The sequence below is a fragment of the Acanthochromis polyacanthus genome, chromosome 2 (assembly GCF_021347895.1).
Source record: "Acanthochromis polyacanthus isolate Apoly-LR-REF ecotype Palm Island chromosome 2, KAUST_Apoly_ChrSc, whole genome shotgun sequence".
NCBI lineage: Eukaryota > Metazoa > Chordata > Actinopteri > Pomacentridae > Acanthochromis > Acanthochromis polyacanthus.
Window position 1 is genome coordinate 10952087 of NC_067114.1, and position 23917 is coordinate 10976003.

At 38.6% G+C, this 23917-nt stretch overlaps 1 protein-coding gene across 3 annotated transcripts; it reads left to right on the forward strand.

Moving 5' to 3' along the window:
- Positions 1–1823: 1823 nt before the first annotated feature.
- swap70a (switching B cell complex subunit SWAP70a) lies at positions 1824–23246 on the forward strand. 3 transcript variants are annotated; one of them, XM_051940320.1, is made up of 13 exons: positions 1979–2072; positions 2633–2640; positions 10191–10331; positions 12672–12845; positions 12983–13207; positions 15964–16110; positions 16264–16372; positions 16496–16677; positions 18202–18309; positions 18763–18929; positions 20091–20289; positions 21015–21111; positions 21248–23246. In XM_051940320.1, the coding sequence occupies exons 1-13, from the start codon at positions 1985–1987 to the stop codon at positions 21364–21366; spliced, it is 1764 nt and encodes a 587-aa protein (XP_051796280.1). In that variant the 5' UTR covers positions 1979–1984; the 3' UTR covers positions 21367–23246. The 3 variants fall into 3 exon arrangements, with proteins under 3 accessions (XP_022058229.2, XP_051796280.1, XP_022058230.2); XM_022202537.2 differs by lacking the exon at positions 2633–2640 and having other exon boundaries at positions 1824–2079; XM_022202538.2 differs by lacking the exons at positions 1979–2072; positions 2633–2640 and adding an exon at positions 9790–10003.
- The last annotated feature ends 671 nt before the right edge of the window (positions 23247–23917 follow it).

Consider the following 23917-nt stretch of genomic DNA (forward strand, 5'->3'; position numbering starts at 1 on the left):
TCTGGTGGAAAAAATGGTCTAATTGTAAAGAGTCTATGAGAACATAACCCTACTTCTCCCTTAATGTTACCACATTCAGCATTTCCTAATGAGTGCAGGATCTCAGTTACTAGCTTACAACCAGAGCATTATAAAGAGGATTCTGTTTTGTCAAAGATGTTGGTAGTCTGACACATCTGCTGCTCCTTCGCAAAAGTCAATCATCTGCTTTGTAACAGGCATAGTGGTAAAACATCCAGCCAATCGTGTAGAACAGAAACTGCACACGTTGAAGAAGTAAACCACCTGCAGATGATGCTTTATGCTTTACAGGTTTTAAGGGCATATTTTCTATTAAAAAATAATCAAAATTACACATGAATCAGACAGAAACTGTAAAACCAGAGGAAACTGGCAGAATTGGTAACTTTCCCTGAGCTACTCATCTGTGATGTGTTGGTCCATCGTGGACAGGATTGTGATATTTCATCAACATTATTTGTATGGCTTATTTTTTAAAAAATTGTCAAAAATAAATACTTTGCTCTGACCGGATTCTATATAAAACTAAACATTTCTGCACTCCTTGGCCACATTTGCGAAGGCATTCGTACTCAGCTGTGACCAACAGTTAAGTGGCAAAAATGCAGGGACTTTTCAGCTGATTGCAGGCTGTGTTTGCACAGAGCAGATAGGGCACGTTTATGTCAACCAATTTAAAATGATAGCAGTAAAATATCTATAGTATACGATCAGTGTTTTTTCCCCTACTATTGCAACGCCTGGAGGACACTTAGAAGAATGTATGTGTTTATTCCAAGTTTCATTTTCTCAAGTTTTGAAAAAAGAATTAATTACATCTCTGTCTTTTTATGATTTATGGCATTGTAATTGTTGTGCTGCACAGAGGATTTTTGAGTTTCCTCTACGTCTAATCATGGTTGTGCTGGTTCCATAAAGGGTGAAAAAAATCATTCTGCAGTGGAGATGAGCCCATAGTGAGGTAAAATGTGACGGGTAAGAAGGCCCCTGAGGCTGCTTAGGAAAGAATTCATTGAGAATTTTAAGGGGACATTCCCTGATGGTTTCCCAAGTGTTCTGTGAACTATTCAGAAAATGAACAAGACCATCCATCCTCTTATACTCCACTTTATCCTCACTAGGGTCGCGGGGGGTGCTGGAGCCTATCCCAGCTGACTCGGGCGAAGGCAGGGACACCCTGGACAGGTCGCCAGTCTGTCACAGGGCTACATATACAGACAAACAATCATGCTACATTCACAGCTATGGGCAATTTAGAGTAATCAGTTAACCTCAGCATATTTTGATGAACAAGACCCATTGTTGCAAATATCCAAAGTCAGGTTCTATTTTTTCTAATATGTTTTTGTGTATATATATGGGTATATATATATAATAATATATATATATAGTATATATATAATATACTATATATATATATATTACACACAGTATATATATACAGTATATAAAATCATCTTTTGCTCCTTTTTCCTATAATTGGGTTTTACAGATTTTTTTATATGTTACATACATTATTTTTATTACTCATATAATTATTTTTGCTCATTTTTTTTCTTTGTTTGGGTCTTACAGGGTTAAGGGAGCATTTCCAGAACGTTCCCTGAGGTCTGAAGCATTTATTAAATAACTTAAAGGGAAAGTTAGCTGAGTGTTTTTTATTTAAAAAATAAATAACGGTGCAAAAAATAAAGTAACACTCAGGAAACATTCTTTGAATGTTGTTGTTTGCTAGGACTGTTTACTTGATTGCGGCTTTTGCATCCACTACTGGAGGTTCTGGCTGAAGTTAGCTGTTGATCGTCATGTGGCGCCATCATCACACTTCTCCTTCTGCGCCTCCAACTTCCGAGAGGCGGATAGTTTCAAATCGCACCGACAAACAGCAGACAGACGCACAGATACACAGACAGACTGACTGATAGACAGACTGACCTCCCTTTGGTGGCGGCTCAGGGACAAAATGTGGCATCGAGAGGAGCTTTTGAAATCCGTCTGGCATGCATTCACAGCCCTGGACCTGGATCATCGTGGAAAAGTTTCCAATCCCAGTTAAAGGTGCGTTTCACTTCTGTTCTTTCGCTTCACAAGTTGACACCCACCGCAGGACGAACACTAACCGTGTAGTTACCGTTACTCTAAGACCTAATTCACCACATCCTGGTGCCACTTGTTGGATATTTATGCGCTCTTTTCTCGTGATAAACAGTCGACTTTACTGTAGAACTTAGTAGTGTAAAGTAAATGCATTACCTAGATTAGTCTTGCATTGGACAGCACACATGGGAAATATCACTTCAGTATCAAGTGATTCAAATTGTGCCACCTTAAATAAAAAACTAACAGCTTAGACTTACTGTATTAGAATACTGAATCCGCTAATGCAAAATAGTCAGAACACCTGTCATTACTGAGATTTAAGTCTTTTGTTTTATGTCTAGATTTGTTTTTGATGACAGTCAGTCCTCAGTATCGAGGACATCATTGTTGCAGACATTTCTGGAGAGATGTTATGCAACTATTGAAATATGATTTTGTTTTTAACTCATAGGTTCTCTTTAAAATACACCAACTGTTTTTATGATTCAAGTCTGGTGACATACCTGGTCAGGTCTCAGAGTTCTTTGGATCCTTATCATGCTGCAGTATCTCTTTTATTCCTAAAGAATGGGAGTCACCTAATTAGCTGGTATTTTTAGAATTCACAGCCTTCATTGTCTATAAATGTCATAACTCCGCCAAGGAATGGTGGAGTTATGTGAAGATCGGTGTGCATTTGTCTGTGAATCTGTCTGTCTGTCCGTGTGAAACATTGCTCAAAAACGGACTAACAGATTTGGATGAAATTTTCAAGGAAGTCAGAAAATGACACAAAGACCACCTCAATAATTTTCACAGTGATGCGGCTTATAGTCTAGATCCATGGCTTTGTTAAGGATTTCCCATTTTTTGATTTTGCCAGATATACCTGCTGACACGGAGTGACTGTAACCATGACAACAAGTGAACACTGTGTCAGTTACCTGCTGACATCACGATTGCAGTCCTACTACAAATTGACCATGATTTATCAGTTGAAAATTAAACAAGGAACAAATGTGTTTCTGAGTCCCGCCAATTCCTGCTGCCCGCTACATGTTTAGGTCACGCAATGTAGCAAACCCCAGCCAGACAATGTTGAAGCTCCTGATGTTTCACAAAGCCTTTATTTACATTCAGCCGTCAGCCTTATTTTGAACACAGAGTCACCTTTCTGTCCTTCACTCCTTTCTTCAGGAAACATCGTAAGAGCTTGTCCCCATTCCAGCTAGGTACTTCTAAGTTTAGACACGTCCTTTCCTGGACAGCAACAGTGTAGAACTGCTTTCTTTCATCTTTACCTTAATTTTCTGACTCTTTGGCAGCGTCTTCCTCATGTCAAGAAAGCGCGTCTTAGATAAACACTTCCTGTGCCACTGGAATGGTGAGACAATAAAAGCCCGCAACATTAAAAATACGCCAGTTTATTATGTCGTCCAAAATGTGAAAAAATGTCATAGTTTAGTTATTCGTCGGAAATGTCACTAAAATGTCATAATTTAGCATGTCTTCCAAAATGTCACAAAAACGTCATAGTTTAGCTTGTCATTTAAAATGTGAAAAAAGTCATAGTTTAGTATGTCGTCGAAAATATCACTAAAATGTCATAGTTTAACATATCATCGAAATGTCACTAAAACGTCATAGTTTAGTATGTCGTCCAAAATGTCATCAAAAAGTCATAGTTTAGTATGTCGCCCAAAATGTCATTAAAATGTTGTAATTTTGTATGTCGTCCAAAATGTCACAATAAACGTCATAGTTTAGTATGTCGTCCAAAATGTTGAATAAATATCATAGTTTGGTATGTCGTCAAAAATGGCACAAAAATGTCATAATTTAGTATGTCATCCAAAATAAGAAAAAAACGGTCATCATTTCGTATGTCGTCCAAAATGTGACAAAGAGTCATTGTTTAGTACGTCGTCCGAAATGTCATTAAAACGTCATAGTATGTTGTCCAAAATGTGAAAAAAGTCATTGTTTAGTATGTTGTCCAAAATGGCACAAAAACGTCATAGTTTAGTATGTCGTCCAAAATGTCATCAAAAAGTCATAGTTTAGTATGTCGTCCAAAATGGCACAAAACGTCATAGTTTATAGTATGTCGTCCAAAATGTCATTAAAATGTCATAGTTTAGTATGTCGTCAAAAATGGCACATAAATGTCATAATTTATTATGTCATCCAAAATATGAAAAAACGGTCATCATTTCATATGTCGTCAAAAATGTGACAGAGTCATTGTTTAGTATGTTGTCCAAAATGTCATTAAAATGTCATAATTTAGTATGTCGTCCAAAATGGCAAAAAACATCATAGTTTAGTATGACGTCCAAAATGTCATTAAAATGTTATAATTTATTATGTCATCCAAAATATGACCAAAATGTCATCGTTTAGTATGTCGTTCAAGATGTCACAGAAAACATCATGTTTTAGTATGCTGTCTAAAATGTTGAAAAAAACATCATAGTTCAGTATGTCGTCAAAAATGGCACAAAAATATCACAGTTTAGTATGTCATCCAAAATATGAAAAAAACGGTCATCATTTCGTATGTCGTTCAAAATGTGAAAAAAAGGTCATTGTTTAGTACGTCGTTCAAAATGGCATGAAAACGTCAGAGTTTAGTATCTCACAGTTAGCAGGCGCCTGTGTAGCTCAGTTGGTTAAGCTGGTGAACCATGCATAGGGACTGGTCTCTGACGCAGCGGCCTGGTTTCGATTCACACTTGTGGCCCTTTGCTGCATGTCTTCCCAATTTCCTGTCTCCTCTGTCAAATAAAGCCTAGAAAACACCAAAAAAATTCTATTAAAAAAAAGTTGTAGTTTAGTATGTCGTTCAAAATGGCACAAAAAAGTCATAGTTTAGTATGTCATCCAAATATGACCAAAATGTCATCGTTTACTATGTCGTCCAAAATGTCACAGAAAATGTCATGGTTTAGTATGTTGTCAAAAATGTTGAAAAAACGTCATGGTTTAGTATGTTGTCAAAAATGTTGAAAAAACGTCATGGTTTAGTATGTTGTCAAAAATGTTAAAAAACGTCATGGTTTAGTATGTCGTCAAAAATGTTGAAAAACCCTCATAGTTTGGTATGTCGTCAAAATGGCACAAAAACGTCATAGTTTAGTATGTCATCCAAAATTTGCCTGGGGACCAGACAGCCTTTATATTGTGTATTACAAATACACATAAAGTCAGTCTGGAACTGCTCCATTGAACCAAATGTAGCCCAGAGGCGGGACTACCGATCACAGCTTGAACTGGAGAGAGCCAATCAGCGTAACACATGTGTGACGCAATCACTAAGCAACCTAACAATTGCCTTTCCGCCATGATGTTTTGTAGTTTTAACAGCTTCCTTCGCCATACAGGGGTCCTGAGGAAAATCTAAGCTCTCCCTTTCAACAGTGGAGGGCAGCATTACGCATTCTATCGTACAGCCTGCCGGAATTAAAAATACATCCTTTTAAAAAAAGAAAAGCTTTAAGAGCTGCTTCTTGTTGAGGTTTTAAGGAAAATTCAGCCCGTGCAAAACAGAGGAAAGCGCACGAGAGAAACCTCGCTCTGTTGCGGTCACATCGTTAACTTCCGCCTCTGGTGCTCTGATTGGTTCGGTCTGATCTGCTCGGAGCTTGAAAACCTGTCAAAATGTGTCAATGGAGGAGGGCTAGACCGTATTCCCGTATATCCCTTATAACGGGAATACAGTCTAGCTAAGCTAGGCTAATCCAAAATGTCATTAAAACATCATAGTTACCTCCACCAAGGAGGTTATGTGACACCCGGAGTTTGTGTGTTCGTCTGTTAGCAAGATAACTCAAAAATGCCTAGACAGATTCAGATGAAATTTTGAGGTGATGTAGACTATGGTAAAAGGAAGAGCTGATTTAATTTTGGTGGCAATCCGGAAATGATCCTGGATTCTGTTTTTTTACTATGTTTTTTTAGTATGTGGTCCAAAATATGACAAAAACATCATAGGTATGTATGTCGCCCAACAAATTGGAGCAAGGTGTCCAGATAGCTCAACTGGTTAAGAAGGTGATTTGTAAGCGGAACTGTGTCAGAGATGCAGGTTCAATTCCACCTCATGATTCTTTACTGCATGGGTTTCCTGTTTTCCTCTTTATCCTTGGCAGAGGTCTGCCCTCTCTGAGTGCTTTTCTAGTTTAGTATGTCATCCAAAATGTCATTAAAACATCATAGTTTAGTATGTCGTCCAAAATGTTTAAAAAAAAGTCATAGTTTAGTATGTCGTCCAAAATGTCATTAAAACGTCATAGTTTAGTATGTCATCCAACAATATGACCAAAATGTCATCGTTTACTATGTCGTCCAAAATGTCACAAAAAATGTCATGGTTTAGTATGTCGTCAAAAATGTTGAAAAAACGTCATGTTTTAGTATGTCGTCAAAAATGTTGAAAAAACGTCATGTTTTAGTATGTCGTCAAAAATGTTGAAAAACCCTCATAGTTTAGTATGTCGTCAAAAATGGCACAAAACGTCATAGTTTAGTATGTCGTCCAAAATGTCATTAAAACGTCATAGTTACCTCCGCCAAGGAGGTTATGTGACACCCGGCGTTTGTGTGTCCGTCTGTTAGCAAGATAACTCAAAAACGCCTGGGCAGATTCAGATGAAATTTTGAGGTGATGTAGACTATGGTAAGAGGAAGAGCTGATTTAATTTTGGTGGCAATCCGGAAATGATCCTGGATTCTGTTTTTTTACTATGTTTTTTTAGTATGTGGTCCAAATATGACAAAAACATCATAGGTATGTATGTCGCCCAACAAATTGGAGCAAGGTGTCCAGATAGCTCAACTGGTTAAGAAGGTGCTTTGTAAGTGGAACTGTGTCAGAGATGCAGGTTCAATTCCACCTCATGATTCTTTACTGCATAGGTTTCCTGTTTTCCTCTTTATCCTTGGCAGAGGTCTGCCCTCTCTGAGTGCTTTTCTAGTTTAGTATGTCATCCAAAATGTCATTAAAACGTCATAGACGTCAGAGACGTAGGTTCGATTCCACCTCATGATTCTTTACTGCATGGGTTTCCTGTTTTCCTCTCTATCCTTGGCAGAGGTCTGCCATCTCTGAGTGCTTTTCTAGTTTAGTATGTCATTAAAACGTCATAGTTTAGTACGTCGTCCAAAATGTTAAAAATAGTCATAGTTTAGTATGTCGTCCAAAATGTCATTAAAACGTCATAGTTTATTATGTCGTCCAAAATGTTGAAAAAAAGTCATAGTTTAGTATGTCGTCCAAAATGTCATTAAAACGTCATAGTTTATTATGTCGTCCAAAATGTTGAAAAAATGTCATAGTTTAGTATGTCGTCCAAAATGTCATTAAAACGTCATAGTTTAGTATGTTGTCCAAAATGTTGAAAAAAAGTCATAGTTTAGTATGCCATCCAAAATGTCATTAAAACGTCATAGTTTATTATGTCGTCCAAAATGTTGAAAAAAAGTCATAGTTTAGTATGTCGTCCAAATGTCATTAAAACGTCATAGTTTATTATGTCGTCCAAAATGTTGAAAAAAAGTCATAGTTTAGTATGCCATCCAAAATGTCATTAAAATGTTATAATTTAGTATGTCATCCAAAATATGACTAAAATGTCATCGTATAGTATGTCGTACAAAATGTTGAAAAAAAGGTCATAGTTTAGTATGTCGTCGAAAATGGCACAAAAATGTCACAGTTTACTATGTCATCCAAAATATGCAAAAAACGGTCATCATTTTGTATGTCGTCCAAAATGTGAAAAAAGTCATTGTTTAATATGTCGTTCAGAATGGCATGAAAACATCATAGTTTAGTATGTCGTCCAAAATGTTGAAAAAAGCCATAATTTATTATGTCGTCGAAAATGTCATTAAAACGTCATAGTTTAGTATCTCATCAAAAATGTCGCTAAAATGTCATAGTTTAGTATCTCGTCCAAAATATGACCAAAAAAACACATTGTTGTACGTCGTACAAAAATGTCATAAAAACATCATAGTTTTGTTTGTCATTCAAAATGTCATAAAAACGTCATAGTTTAATATGTCGTCGAAAATACGACAAAAACGTCATAGTTTAGTATGTCGTCGAAAATACGACAAAAACGTCATAGTTTAGTATGTCGTCCAACATGTGTGACACAAAGTCATAGTTTTGTCTTTCTAAACTATGACATTTTCGTGAACTAAGCAGCCTTGGCGGAGTACTGCACCCTCTGAGAGCTTTTCTAGTTCATTTTGTAACTGATTCAGACCCATGTCGTAACACTCCCACTTCTCTGCTTCACTTTCAGGATTATGAACTCACTTTGATAACTGTGGTACACACCAGACATGCTAGACCCAATCGGACCCAAATGTCTGACACAAGAAATTAAGCTTTTTTCATGATCGTTAGAAAAGTTTAATGTTTTAATCGTGTGCCACAGAGCAAGCAAGGGTTTTGCTGTTGGATGCAATCTGCAGAGGTTGATTTTATGCTCTGTTCTTCAAACTGTATGGGCTGTCAGAGAAACTCCCATTTCTATTAATATCCTCTTTGCTGAGTCTGAAGATTATGCAAGATTATGCATCATCATTTTAGGGGAATGACCACTGCAGCTCTGATTCGTGGTATTACAGTTTACTGTGTACCTCCTGATTACTATTACAACTGTATTCCATTGGTTTTTAGTTGGTCACTGATCTGCCTGTGTTCTTTTCCATCTTTTGGAAGTCTCTTTATCAGATTTTCAAAATTTGTCTGGCAGTTCTTGCTTGTATGGAGCCATAACGTGGACATGCTGACAAACCCAGACAATAGGTGCAAACTGAGAAAGTTCTGATATCATTTTATATCAATGCTCATGCAGTTGAGCTACCTGGAAATGACAGGTTTAATACATTTTTTATGTCAGTATGCAAAGGTGTATTCACTTCTTTACCTTGAGTTTTAACTACACTATGGGTCCCGTATTTGGAATATAGTCTTTCCAAAGTTTTGCATTGTTCATTAGAGGAAATACTTTGCTTTTTGACTTAAAAATATTGTAGTTACTGAAGACTGGTTCCGTTTTGAGTAATTTGACATTTAGGTGATATTTTAAAAGGCACGCACTTCTCTTATTTACTGCAGTTATTAGATACATATATAAAAAATACATAATAATCATGTAAGTTATTTAAAGCAGCTCCCTGTTTAGCTTCACCTCAAACACATTGATTTAAAGGCTGCTTAAACAATAATCTCTCACTAATAATCCAGTACTTCAAATTATGTTGTTTTGCCGTTTTTTTGTTAAAAATGTCATGCTTCTGAAGAGATAATTTAATATTCTTGCATCTGGCATCGACAGCACATAATGGATTTGTACCATTATAAGGCATTATATTAGCATAAATGTCATAAACATGTCATTTTGTTTGTCATTACCTTGTATTTTATTATGTATTGCAGATATTTAACAAATACAGGAGTTGAAGCATGTCTAATTAAGGTCTAATTGGTGAAAGAAGTAGTTTTCGACTGTGCTACTGAAACCCAGGCCTGAGAGGTGGTGTTTTGCTGTATGACAGCCTGAGCCTCGGTTTGTTTGCCTGCTGGCTCTCATGTCTATGTGCCCAGCCTGACAAAGACACAGTCTGACTTCAAGGCTCCTGCAGGGTTTTTCATCTCTCACATATGCTCCCTCGGCACTGTGGAGTGGCCAGGAAAACTGTAAAACTCCCTATTTTTGGGAGATTTATTCATATCGCCGTGACATCACTGTTCGTCTGTAAACTGTTGAAGAGGAGGTTTGTTTGAATCTAGTCCTCGCTGATGTAACTGTACAGATTAAATGAAACGTTTACGGTTGTCATTCTACAGTATTACAGCTGAACTAACCCATGGGAGCAACCTGAGGTAATGCTTGGCCAGTAATGCCAAACACTGATTTGCATATGTAGCAGAAATGTGTGACACTGAAGTTGAGCTTCAGCTTTAACTTACTATTTTGCAGGAATGTGTCTTTAGTTAACCTATCGTCTTTCCTCTTATGTGCAGCACTCATGTTACGGTGGTTTCTAATTCATTTGTTGTGGTTTTTTAGGTGCTGTCTCACAACCTGTGCACGGTGATGAAGATCCCTCACGATCCTGTGGCACTTGAAGAGCATTTCAAAGACGATGATAAAGGGCCTCTGTCCAACCAGGGCTACATGCCTTATCTCAACAGGTTTATTCTTGACAAGGTGGGGGCACAGAGTTTAAAACTGTGTAATCTTTATTTTTACTACTAATGCTCTGCTTTGTTCACAAGCAGCGATTAGATCAGAGTTCCATTAGAGGATGAAACGAGAAGTTGGTCTGGTCTTTACAGTAAGCAACCGTGAAACTGTGATAACAGTATGAGCAGCAAATTTAGCTCACACTAAATATAGCGTAATAATGGGTTAGTACAGTATCAAGGAAACATGATTAAACATGCAGACGAGCTGACAAATACCTAGCTGTATTTTACATAATCTCTCATGCCAGACAGAAACAAAAGGAGCAAATTGAGAAAAACACCAGTCAATATATACCTGCGGGACTTTTTGTAACATAGTTGATAGGTATCAAAGTTGACATTTTTGCTGTTTTCAGGCCTAAAATCAGCATGGCTGCTTATAACCAAATACCACATGACATTTTTACAGATTCTTCTTAATATCACATATACAATTGAGTAAAATCGAAATTGAAATTTATTTATAAAGATATTGTAGTAAACATGTTGAAATGTGATAAATCCACACTTGACTCACACACTACTTTATATTAAATAATTCAGAAAGAATTGGAGTCTTGCCAGTCTTTTCTTCGGGAGGAAATGACATCACGTGGAGCAGGTCATGTGATCTGGAATTAACACACTTCCTTGAGAGGTGTTTTTGTAATCAGTTGAAAAGGATTTCTCAGACACAGATACAATTTGTTATTTTCCATATAAAATTTAATGTATTGCCAAAAAAGAAATGTCTCTCATGATTATCTCAACTTAATAAAAAGAACACAATCAAAACTATTTTTGAATAAGCTCATTTTATTATTGTTTAGCTAATTAGATAGAAGGTGGCTGTTATTAGATTGGGACGGTTATTTAGTTGACATTTTAGTGATATCCAGTCATTTTTCATCAATAAGTGATTGTTTCCATAATAAATCATTATGGAATTTGTAAAGAATTGATCATAATGAACATAAAAAACAATTATATTTTTTACTTTTAATGAAAATGTATGCAAGACATAGCCCATGGACTTCAGAAGTCCCTCAATTATATATTGACCCACATAAGTATAGTATATTGTCCTATTTGAGTGTGATCCACTGTGTAGTTGGGTGCATGGATTATACGCTACTTTTCTGTCAACAATCCTGCAATGCAGTGTTTGCTTTTTATAGATATGAAAAATCAGTATCTTTAAATGTCACTGATGACAGAATGGTGAATTGCTATTGTCTGAAATTCCGCTTTTCCATTGAGTCAGATATTTAGTGTTCATTAGTCTGACTCACCAGATGCAGACTACGGACATAAGGCTGCCACTGGCTGTGATATATTTACCATTTTTAAACTCTCATAAAAAAGAAATAAATCACTCTGTAACTGTAAGAACTTAAGTTTAAGTTCTCCTGCTGCCTTGAAACATTTTCTTTTTAACTCAAAGACATCTGTTGACATTGTTCTTGCTCTTCTCTCCTTCCTCAGTGACAATGAAAATACAGTTTCTCTGTGAACATCAGCAATTGCACAAAAAAGGGACTTTTTTCTCAGTCACTGTAGCTTTTATTTCTTTTAACAAAAGAAGTCAAACTTGAAAGAAAACTTTGCGTACATAACTTGAAATCATCAAAGAATAAGTAAACAAGATGACAAATGTGACAAGATATTTGATGATGCCGGGTGTCAGCAGTTTCTGACAGTTTTTTAATTACACTGAACGTCACACTTTGCCAGGAACAGTTCCCACAAGCTTTTTGTAAGACTTAGCTTGAAAATCTGAAAAAGCCAGTCAGTTACACAAACAATAAAAATAGTAAAAACCCACAAACATCCACTAGAAGACTGCATGACGTGGATTAAGATGACTAATCATGACCTGCTTTGCTCTGTATTAGAGGAAATGGTTGCATGCACTTCCCTGTTGTGCCTGGAGCAACAATCTGGGTTTTTTGGTCTTCTGTTTGTGCAATGATTTTATAATAATTAGCAGTTTAGTGGATTCTTGTTTCTTTGCTCTGCAGCTTAGGGAGCTCAGTGTAATGCACAGCAAACACATCTGTTGAAGTTTTCTTCAAACTAACTCTCATGAGCTGTTTGGGTTTCTCTCTTTGTACTTGAAGGCTGTTTTCTTCCCTTTCTCTCGGAGGTCCTGACTTGAATGAAAATGAGGCATTTAATTGCATCACGTTCGTACCTCACATCCTGCAGACTTGAGTTTTTTGAAAGGGGACAAACGCTGTTCTCCTGCTTAGCATTTGTAAACACACACAGATCACTGCTGCCGGCCAGCTTGACTTTGACTCCGCTGCGTTTTTGTTCACAGGTACAGGAGGATTTTGATGTACTGGAGTTCTACAGGATGTGCTGGACGCTGTGTTTCAAGAAAAACATACACTCTCAACACCTCCTCATCTCAGATCGAGATGCTTTCAAAGTCTGGTGCATTTTTAACTTTCTGTCAGAGGACAAATACCCACTAGTCATCGTCATTGAAGAGGTGAGGAAGATTCTTGTAGCTGCTTCCTCTAAGATTTTTTTTTATATATCTTAGAGTGAATAACCTGACAAAGGTCCACTCCACCATGGTTTTATATTCTAAGTAGAGTGTTTTTTTTTCAATGTCCGTCTCCCTAGATTGAGTACTTTCTGCGGAAGATGACGGAGGCGATGGGGAGTGGATGGAGTGAGGAGAGGTTTGCACACTACAAGCTGCAGCTGAACACGAAGAGCTGCCTGACTGCCTGGGAGCTGATTGAACTGGTGGGGTTGGGTCACTTCAGCAAGGGCTTGGACCGCCAGACCCTGTCCATGGGCATCACCGAGGTCTTCACTGAGCTCATACTGGATGTGCTCAAGCAGGTCAGACAGGATGTAGATCTGAAATACACTGTGGGATTTTCATATTTGCTGTCCAAACGCCATAGTTTCAGACTGATTATTCCACTTAGATCACTCTGAACTGTCCACTCCCATCACCTTGCTGACATTATATAAAGAAAGAAGCCCTAAGTTGAAAGAAAATGGTGCTTCTTATTTAAATAGCCCTCATTTGTTGTACTGCGCTCACCAACATGCTTTACAAACTGGAGGAAGTGACTGTACATCCATTCCATGCTGCACAAACAGCAATGTATGAAGATTTACAGCAATTTGTGCCACATTAGCTCTTCTTAGGTCAGACTACATGGACCAGACTTCCCCCTCCACCTGCATTATTGAGCCTCAGTTGCCTATGACTCTGCTGCATGTCCACTAGTTGTGCTTCCTTGGACCACTTTTGGTTGGTGCTAACCATCACATACTGGGATCCTCCCACGGGACCTGCCCATTTCAAGATACTCTGAGCCAGTCATATAGCATCAAATTTAGTCATGTAGCAACCATTGTCAGATCTTTACACTTGTAATTTTTCCTAATTCCAACACACCAACTTCAAGAACTGACTGTTCTCTTGTAAAATAAAAAAAAAACCTGGAATGAAGGTGTAGACTAAGATCTGTTGGCCGCAGCTGGAGGGTTTTGTGTGTCAACATCTGCACCTGCTGTGTAGAGTAAAATCAAAGTGTTACAGCTTGGCTCAAACACTGTAACAAAACAGGGAGACAACTGTGTGGTGACTAAAATGGATTTATTCTATCACAAAAACAACCAAAACTACACATTAAAGTCCCCAAACAGGAAGCCAAAAACTACGCTGCTGGCGCTCCTGGAGAAAGCAGCTTCTGTCAGAGGAAGAGAGCTGGAATGGAAGTGAAGGTGCTGTTGAGCCACTGGATCCCAGATGTGGTTCAATCAGCTGACGACCCTCCCTCAGATCTGAAAAAGAAAAGACAGGGCCATCTATTGTCCAGGTGGACTGGTGGAGGGTTGTCACAAAAGTCTAACCTGAGGATATACACTCCTGATCAGAATCTTAAAACCAGTTTAGAAATTGCATTTTTTTCACTGGTGGATCTTAAGAAGGCTCTCAGCAGAGCTTCAAAATGCAATAAGAAGAAATGGGGGTGAGAGAAAAGAAAATTGAAGCAGGCAATTTGTTGAAAACTGCTTTTAAACTCAAATGTGCTTTTGCCAGCTGATGAAAATTTTAAGACCACAGCCTTTAAAAGCCAAAATCTACACAAAAATGTGGATTCCACATCATTTCCTGTCAGGTATTCACTCTGTCATGACCTCCTGAAGTCAAAGGCAAAACAGCTGTCTGTCTTTGAATATAGTAAGATTGTTGAGCTGCAAAAGCAAGGCCTCTCAAAATGTGCCATCGCTGCTGAGGTTGGACGCAGTAATTTTGAATTTCTTAAAAGATCCTGAGGATAATGGAACAAAAAAGTCAAATGGCAGACCCAAAAAAGTTTCACCAGCGCTGAGCTGGAGGATCTGATTGGCTATTTGTCAAGAGACGAGACGATCCTCGACCCAAATTATGCTCCTTACTGATGTAGTTCACAACGCTGGCCTGATGAAGGACTTCTTCCAGGAGAATAACATCCCTCTTTTGAACCATCCTGCATGTTGCCCAGATCTAAATCAAACTGAGAACATTTGGGGATGGATGGCAAGGGAAGTCTACAAAAATGAACATCAGTTGCAGACAGTGGATGCCCTTCATGAAGCCATCTTCACCACTTGGAGCAACGTTCCCACCAGCCTCCCTGAAACACTTGCATCAAGCATGCCTAAACAAATTTTTGAAGTGATCAACAAGAACGGTGGAGCTACTCATGACTGAGTTATTTTTTCACACTTATGTTTCTGTTTTGAGGGGGTTTTCTTTGTTTTTTGAGCTGTGGTCTTAAACTTTTGATCAGCTGATGAGCAGCCTATTTCAGTTTAATTGTTCTTTTTAATAAATTGCTCTCTAATTTTTTTTTCTCGCTCCCATTTCTTGTTTCTGCATTTTGAAGCTCTACTTAGAACCTTATTGAGATCCAACAGTGCAAAATGCAATTTCTTTCAATTTTTCAACTGGTCATAAAATTTTGACTGGGAGTCGATACGTGTTTGGTAGAATTGTGACGAGATGTCACCTAAAACTCATATAAAAGGAGCTTTCATGTCCAAGGAAATGTGCTCTTGTGTGCTGAATGTATGATGAAAACTCTGACGTGTACTATTCTCTGAATTAACATTACACAGGGATGAGCGAATCCAGCTGAAGACATGAAATTACTCTAAAAGTTTAGAAAAGGAGACTGTTCTCCATAAATGTAGGCGCATCAGAAGCTGAGGTTCAGTTTTCTCTTGGGAGCAGCTCGGGTTATTTCTGTTGCTGTTTCAAACACAGGAAACTCTTTTGCAATGGACTTTGACATCTCCAGTGATCTTTTTGATTGGACTCTGACTTCTTCAAACCTACTCGTCTTCCTAAAAATTGCATGTTTGTAAAAATAATAACAACTGATTATTCCAATCCAGCGAGCTGAGGATACTTTTGGACCAATTAGACCCTTGCTGGCGTTTGGACACGTCACACTTGCAGTCTCATACATCCCACATCTTGTTATCTTTTTACAACCTTATCATTGAATTAGTTTTGCTTAATAAATGACACTGATGATGACAGATTTATGATGTGACTCAGCTGTCTTTGTTGACCTCCGTGCTGCCATTTAAAGGGCTACATGATGAAAAAGGGCCACATAAGGAAGAACTGGACTGAACGCTGGTTTGTCCTTCGACCCACCTCGTTGTCATACTATGTCAGTGAGGATGCTGAGGAGAAGAGGGGAGACATAATACTGGACCAAAGCTGCTGTGTGGAGGTAAACAGTCCAGCTGTGCAGTTATAAGAGTTCTAACATTGAATCACACTGTTGGGCTGTGTTGACCGAACCATTTAATATTACTTTTTGTTTCTAAACGTACATTTGAACTGACAGTATGACTTAGGCTGTGATAATATTTTTCTCCTGTAGTCTCTGCCAGATAAAGACGGAAAGAAATGTCTTTTTATCATCAAGTGCACTGACAAAAGCTTCGAGATTAGTGCTTCCGATAAAAAGAAGAAGCAGGAATGGATTCAAGGTACTGACTCGTCATTTTCCCCTGCTCTGTAACTTCCTCATTATGAAGAAGCTCATTATTGAGTTACTGACTCAACAGCGGTTAGACTGTCGGTGATTCCTGTCTCTCTTCGTCTTGCGGCAGCTATTCAGTCGTGCATCCTGCAGCTGAGGTTGGGGCTGTCGTCTCCTCACCGTGAGGCCCGGCTGAGGCGGCGGGGGCTCCGGCAGAGGCAGCAGATGGAGGAGGAGGACCTGGCAGAGAGGATGAAGCGGCTCCAGGCAGCCAGTGACACCAAGCAGAGAGAGCTGGAGGCCATGAAGATGGTCTGTGTTTAACTCCAACTCAGATGTTAACATAAGATATGATAAGATACGTTTTCTTCAGTGAGCTTTTCAGTCTCAGACATGATATTAAATATTGTATATCTGCTATAGGAGCTCTTTCCTCCTAAACAGGCCTGCTAAAAACAACCACTGAGACATCATTTTGATCCTTACAAAGATTTTTGTGTTCCATTTGTGTCCATCAGTAGCAAAAATATCCAATTTTGTGCAGTGACTGAACTGTAAGAATTCATTCCACTACAAAAACACCACAAATTACAGCCCAATAAATGATCATCATTAAGTCAAGGCCTCACTTATTCTCGTCACAGAGCTTCTTTATACTAGATAGATGTTTATGTTAGGGCTGGTTCTAGCTTCAAGCTGGATACGATTTTTTTTAGAATTTGTGGTTCTTGCCTGCTATATAGCAGTGGGCAACTTTGGAGATAGAAACTCCAGAAGTCAGATAAGTGAATTAGTAATCAGGAGATTGCTGATTTGAGTCCAGATATCTTCTACTTTAAGATAAGTGTTTCTGTAATAAGCAGCATAAACAAGACTTACACTTAAACTAACATTTAGAACTGTAGTTTGTTCAGATCCACACATTATTTAGAACAGATTGTGTTTCTGAGGTTTCACAAGCGGTGGAACCGTGTTTGTTCTTTTACTTGTTTTTGTTTTTGCTGTGAGAGATGCTCTGCAGTGGGCTAATGTGGAGGTAAGAAATTAGAAACAGTACAAGTTATTGATCTATTGGTTGAACCAAACATGTTTTTTTTCTTGATATCTGATTGGCTTGGCCGAGGACACTCCTGTTTGACTCCTGATGACAAACTGGGGGAATATTCTAAATATTGTAAATACAGTTGTATATTTTCTTGATATCCTCTGACATCTTCTTTTCTTTGGGAAGCACAAACTGATCCTGAAGAGGGACAAATGTCATCATCAACAAAATTTTGAGTGGTCCAGTTCTGCTTATTGTTACATATTCTGGTTCAGAATAACAGTGCAGCAGAACTCTCACAAAGAAAAGAGAAGTAAAAGTATGTAAGCCACGCAAACAACAGTATATATCACGTCAGGGACACCTGCAGCCAGTGAAGGGTGTATGAACTCAACTCTTTTAGAGCTGCAGGAAATGATTGATCATTTCTCACTTCTCTTTTTACTCTGCCAGGTGGTTTTACCAGTTGTCAGAAATAGATCACGTCTATAAGCCTACTTACTGATTATGTGGAGCGTAACTTCATGTTTTTTTATTGTTTTTTCTAAAATACACCACAGAGTTAGAAAGCAAAACATATTAAAGTGACGACAAAACAGAACAGAAAAGCTGCTTCTTGATTATTTTACCAAGAAATAACGTGTTGAAATAACTCCTTCACAGTAGCCACAGATTCCCTCCTTGACTAAACCCAAGTTTCTCTACTATGTCTTGTTTGTCGTCAGTGGATTTCTGCACTATTTAATGTGGAGCAGACAAGTTGCAGCTCTTTCCTCTTATTCGCTTCACAGAAAATGGAAGAGGCTGCGGCTAAAGCGACGCTGGAGGAGCTCAGGAGGAAGAAGACTCAGTTAGACCTGCAGGATCGCTACAGACTGGACCTGGAGAGAGAGAAAATGGTAACGACTGTGCTCCATGGCCCTGATCATGTGGTGACACACCGCTTCGTCATCAGTACAGAAGGAGAAATAATGCATTTGATTAACTAAGACTGCCTTTTCATTTCATTTTTCATTTTTACCACCCGTCTGTGGTTTGGTCCTTTTAGGAAACAGGCTAAAATTACTTTAAATAACATATCCCATGATGTTGACTCATCTTTGGTCTGAGTGTCAGATGAGTTAACATATTAATCATCCTCTTAGTTGAATGACTACACAGAATAATGGCTTTGTAGGATAAGAAAAACTTTATTGTTTGCTCAAGTGCGTTATTGCTTCAACACATATGGGGGTGTAGAAGAAGCTAAAATTAAGCAGTTGTCACAATGTAGTGATTTATAGTTGATTTGTAGATGATTGCAAAGAGCCTGTTGTGTAAGAATGTGCAACACTGTGTTTGGTGTCATTCAGGTGCGTCAGCAGATGGAGGAGCAGATGGCTCAGAAGTCCAATGAGCTGGAGCAGTACCTGCAGCGCGTCCGACAGCTGGAGGACATGTACCACCGGCTGGAGGAGGCCTTGGAGGATGAGAAGCAGGCCAAGCAGGATGAGGAGGCCATGCGAAAGCTGCAGGCCAGGTCTCAGAAACACACAAACACACTGGGCAGCATGTGGATAAATACATGAAGTAAACACTTGTAATAATATATGTGAGACAATGAAAACCAGAGGAACAGATCTGTGGTTTTTCAGAGCTGTTAATAGTTACTCTTGTTGCCAGAGAACTGTTGACTCATTTTCTGGTTTTATTCTGCTGTTAGATTATCTTATGTGGTCGGTCTTCTGTTATGCAGTGAGCTGAACTCTTCCACTTCTACTGGAAATTTTACCAGATACAAAAAGAAAACTGTAAAAAAGATTATTAATTATAATAACATAAGATACCTCAAACCTGCAGTGAGGAACTTTTGTCTCCTCCTTCTGGCAGTGAGAGTAATTACACAAACACATACTTAGGCTGCTATTGATCGCTTTCTTTGTAGACTTTAAATCCTTCCTCTACATGCCGAGTTTCCTTTTCATTTGGAACGTCAGGACATTTTCCTGGATGCCACCTCCTTTTTTCCAACGTACTCCATTTTGTGGTCGCCTTCTCTGTCTCGGTCGCTGCGGTTGCTCCCCTCTTTATTGGAAAACCAGTTGCTGCTGGTTAATGTGACATGCATTACACAGACAGATTTACAAGCCACTGATGGACTTAAACGACACTGAGTGCAGTCGTTTGACAAGGACTTGAAAGTGGAAGATGTTCATTTTACTTGCAAAATTCCCTAAAGCCAACTCTAAGCACAGTTACCATGAAACTGGATTCACAAAAACATAAATTCACTTTCAAATCACTTCCATCGACCTTAGTGCCAGAAAGAAACTAATTCTCACATGTAAAAGAGCAACATCAAGCCTCCACAGGAAGGAGAGCTCAGTGATTGTACCATAAAGAGCTTAATTAGTAGTAATTAAGATGTTCTGTAGTTCAACAAATATCGAGCTTGGTTACCACTAAAACATCTAAATTCAAAGACACAGTCATAAAACAGTTGCTACCCTGTATGAATTTGCATTTGTTCACTTACTATTCTAAATTAGTCTGTTGTACGTGTAATCATCTGTGCCTGTTTTGAACTGACAGACACATTTTTCAACGCTTGTTCTGTGCTCTTCTTCTAAAGGGATTTTGACTGAATAAAGAAACTGTCAGAAACATTTTTTCAGCATCCTTGCTGTTCGTTTCCTGGCAGGCTGCTAGAGGAGGAGGCAGCCAAGAGGGCCGAGCTGGAGCAGATCCAGCTGCAGCAGCAGAGGGCGCTGTGTCAGACCGAGGCGGAGAAGCAGGAGCTGATGGCCGAGCAGCTGGCCAAGGAGAGAGACCTGCAGGCCGCCACGCTGCAGCTGGAGCGGCTGGAGAAGGAAAGACAGGGAGCGCTGGAGCAGTACGAGGTCAGGAGCACACATGGAGGTTTACAGGAAACACTCACAGACAGCTTTAAATCTACACTTAGCGAGAACGTCGGGAATGGTTTTATTCATTTTTCTGTTCTGAGCTGAAGAGAATGGGCAACAATCTGGTATTTTTCATAAATCAAGATTTTTCAAATAAGAGAAAATTACAGCTACAATGTTGCATGACGTTTTGGGCGGCTATGGCTCAGGTGGCAGAACAGAACATGTGGAGGGGCGGTTCTTCATCCCCCACCTGTCCACATGCTGAAGAGTCCTAAACCTTTACTTGCATCTACCTTGCAAGCACCTTGAAAGCCAGCTCTGTTGCCACTGGTGTGTGAATACATGTGTGTGAATGAGAAACACATTATAAAGCACTTTGAGTACCAATGGGATAGAAAGGTGTTATGTAAGTGTGGACCAAAGGATCCTAAACATCACTAAAGACTAGTCACACCAGCTGGTTAGACTGAAGCTGTACATTTTCCCTCTCATGCCAAAAAACCCAACAAACTATGCCGAAGGAGGCTGAGCCAATAAAGTCTGCAACAAACAAGCAAGAGGTTCACCAAAATGCATAAAATCTGCCCAGTTTCTTTTAAACTAAGCAGTTAAAACAAATGTTAAAAGGGTTTAAAAATATCCATAATTTCCACGTATCCACCTGTCTGTTCATCTCCTCAACATCTGAATGCATCTCTGTCTTTCTTCCTGAGATACAGGAGGTGTCGAGGAAGCTCAAACGAGCTGCTACCAAGACTAAGACCTGGAAAGACAAAGTGGCAAAACATGAAGGGTTGGTGCGTCTCATCCAGCCAGGTAGGTGGAGCTGATGGCTGCTCCTCAGTAGACATCAGTTCCTTTATACATTCATAGTCGTGCAGCTGCAGGTATTTCTGGACTGGTTCACGTGTTTATATCTTCCTAAAAAACATTCCTCCCCTTTGTCTTTTAGGTGATAAAGGAATTCAGCGCATGACTAACTGGGGTCCAGCAGCGTTTACTGGTACTGAGTTGGAGCAGAGGAAGAAATTATGGCAGGACAGTAAGAACCAGGGAGCTCAGGCTCAGTGAACATTTTAGATGAACGACTGACTGATCGGAAAAACTCTGGCTGTGTCCGAAATCACTCCATGTTCAATACTATCTATCTATCTATCTATCTATCTATCTATCTATCTATCTATCTATCTATCTATCTATCTATCTATCTATCTATCTATCTATCTATCTATCTATCTATCTATCTATCTATCTATCTATTTTGTTTTTTTAATTTATATATTTTTAGATTTTTTTGGTTTTATTTTTTTTGCTCATTTTCTTCTATATTTGGGTTTATATATTATCATGATTATTGTTATTAATATATGTGTATATTTTAGTTTTATTTTTTAATAATTATTTTCTATTCTGGGTTTACATATAGAAGTTTTTTGTTTATTTTTTTGTTCATTTTTTGCCTGTATTTGGGTCTTACAGGGTTAATAGACACTTCAGTAGTAAGTGAGTTGAAAAGTCAGATAATTATCATCATTTTGAATTCAGACTGAAAACAAAATGCAGAAAAAAAAAGTTAAACGATATGTGTGAATATTCAGTGATTTCAGACGCAGCCTGTTTTTAAGATGTGATAACATAAACCTACTGAGCCACGTGATAGCTGAAAAAACTGCTTTACTTACAGAATTTCAGATACTTTGAAATGCACAGAGCAGATTTATTGCATTTCATCAGTTTCTTCTGTAAAAATACCATCACACTCAGGAGGGAGAAGTTCATTCTTGACCTTGGAAGACGTCTGGTGAAATACTTTTAAATGTCCCATATGGTGAAAATATAACTTTATTGTGTTTAGTATGTCTTAAAAAAAAAAAAAACGTGGACGTGTAAAATACCACTGCCATTACTCTGCTTCAGTACAACCTAAACAGCCTTTACATCAGTTTGCTTTCCTCCTGCTCTCTGTGCTCACATAAACTGCATTTTAATACACCCAAGTCCCCAATAAATCTGCTCTCATTTGTGTATATATTTTCTGTTTCTGTTGTCAGACAACAGAACAAGTACGAAATAGTGACTGACACACAGCATGTTAGGTGGAGGTCATTTCGGAGCCATTTCCTAGCCTCTACTCTCCACAGATAAACCTCTGATTTTATTGCAGTAACACTGTCTGAAAAACTCACCGCACACATGAGGTAAAAACAACGACTGAGCAGTGAATTTGGGGATATTTTTTGTGTAAAATAAATAAGAACATCCTCTTCTCACACGTCATTCTCGTCTATGGTTGGTCAACTGTTTTCCTCCATGCTGTTGGTCACAGACACAGAGAGAGTCTTCTTCCTGAAGGTCAGAAGCAGACAGGTTGTATTTAAAGCTACAGACACATTTAGAACAAGAGTAAAAACAGCGATCACGGTGAGAGGAATAATTTTTGCAGTATTGTGAGCTGAGGCTTGTTGAAAATGGCCTCAATATGCAACCTTTAAGTCAGAGTCTACTTACTAGCTTTCTTTCTGCCATGTCTCGTTTTATTCAGCAGATGTAGTTTATCCAGGTGTCATGGAGCTCGTGATGATAGATGATCAGCCATCTCTGTGACAAATGAGCAAACTTCATCCACTGAAGACGTAAATGAGAATGCGACTGAAGTTTAGTCAAAACCACTGAAATAAAGGAGATTAAGTGAACCCATATTCTCAGTCTATTCAGCTCCTTTTGTAATTTTAGTCCTTCATTTTTCATTTCATGCACTGTTTAATGTAACTACTTTGCAGTTTTTCCATGTTTTGTTTTGACAACCTTTACTGCTACATAAACGGAGGAAAAAGTTTAAGATATTACTTGTCGACAATTTTGTACACAGCCTCAATTTATTAGCTGGAGATGACTGAACTGCATTTGTTAATCAACATGATGCAAATTAAAACAATTTATTTTTCATGAAAGTGGATGGCTATTTTCATTTCATAGACTGAGAACAGCCTTTTTATCCCCCGCCGGCCGTAGCCACGGAGGGGGATATTGGCATGGGCACGTCCGTCCGTCCGTCCGTCCGTCCGTCCGTCCGTACGTATGTCCGTCCGTCCATACGTACGTCCACATTTCGTTTCCGGAGCATATCTCAGAAACTACTTGAGGGATTTCATTCATATTGCACCCAGGCCATCTCTATATAGTATAGATGTGCCTTTTGGGGTGCATGACCTTGACCTCATTTTCAAGGTCATAGTGACGCACTTCAAATATTTTTGGGTTTCCGGAGCATATCTCAGAAACTACTTGAGGGATTTCACTCATATTGCGCACACTAAGCCTGTTCGTAATGTAGATGTGCTTTTTCGGGTGCATGACCTTAACCTTATTTTCAAGGTCATTGTGAGGCACTTCAAATATTTTTGGTTTCTGTTTCTGGAGCATATGTCAGAAACTACCTGAAGGATTTCATGCATATTGCACCAACGCCACCTGTGCATAATGTAGATCTGCCTTTTTTGGTGTATGACCTTGACCTGATTGTTTTTATTGTAGTGAAGATGTATCATTTTGTAGGTGTATCGTCCAGTATATATTATTATTATTTCTTGCACTTAGAGGCACTATATATAAGGCGGGGCAT

Excerpts from the sequence above, each read along its gene's own strand:
- swap70a (XM_051940320.1), top strand. The coding sequence starts at position 1,985 with ATGTGGCATCGAGAGGAGCTTTTGAAATCCGTCTGGCATGCATTCACA. Across the intron at positions 16,373-16,495 it reads GAAGCAGGAATGGATTCAAG|CTATTCAGTCGTGCATCCTG; the intron begins GTACTGACTCGT and ends GTCTTGCGGCAG. Across the intron at positions 21,112-21,247 it reads GGTGCGTCTCATCCAGCCAG|GTGATAAAGGAATTCAGCGC; the intron begins GTAGGTGGAGCT and ends TTTGTCTTTTAG.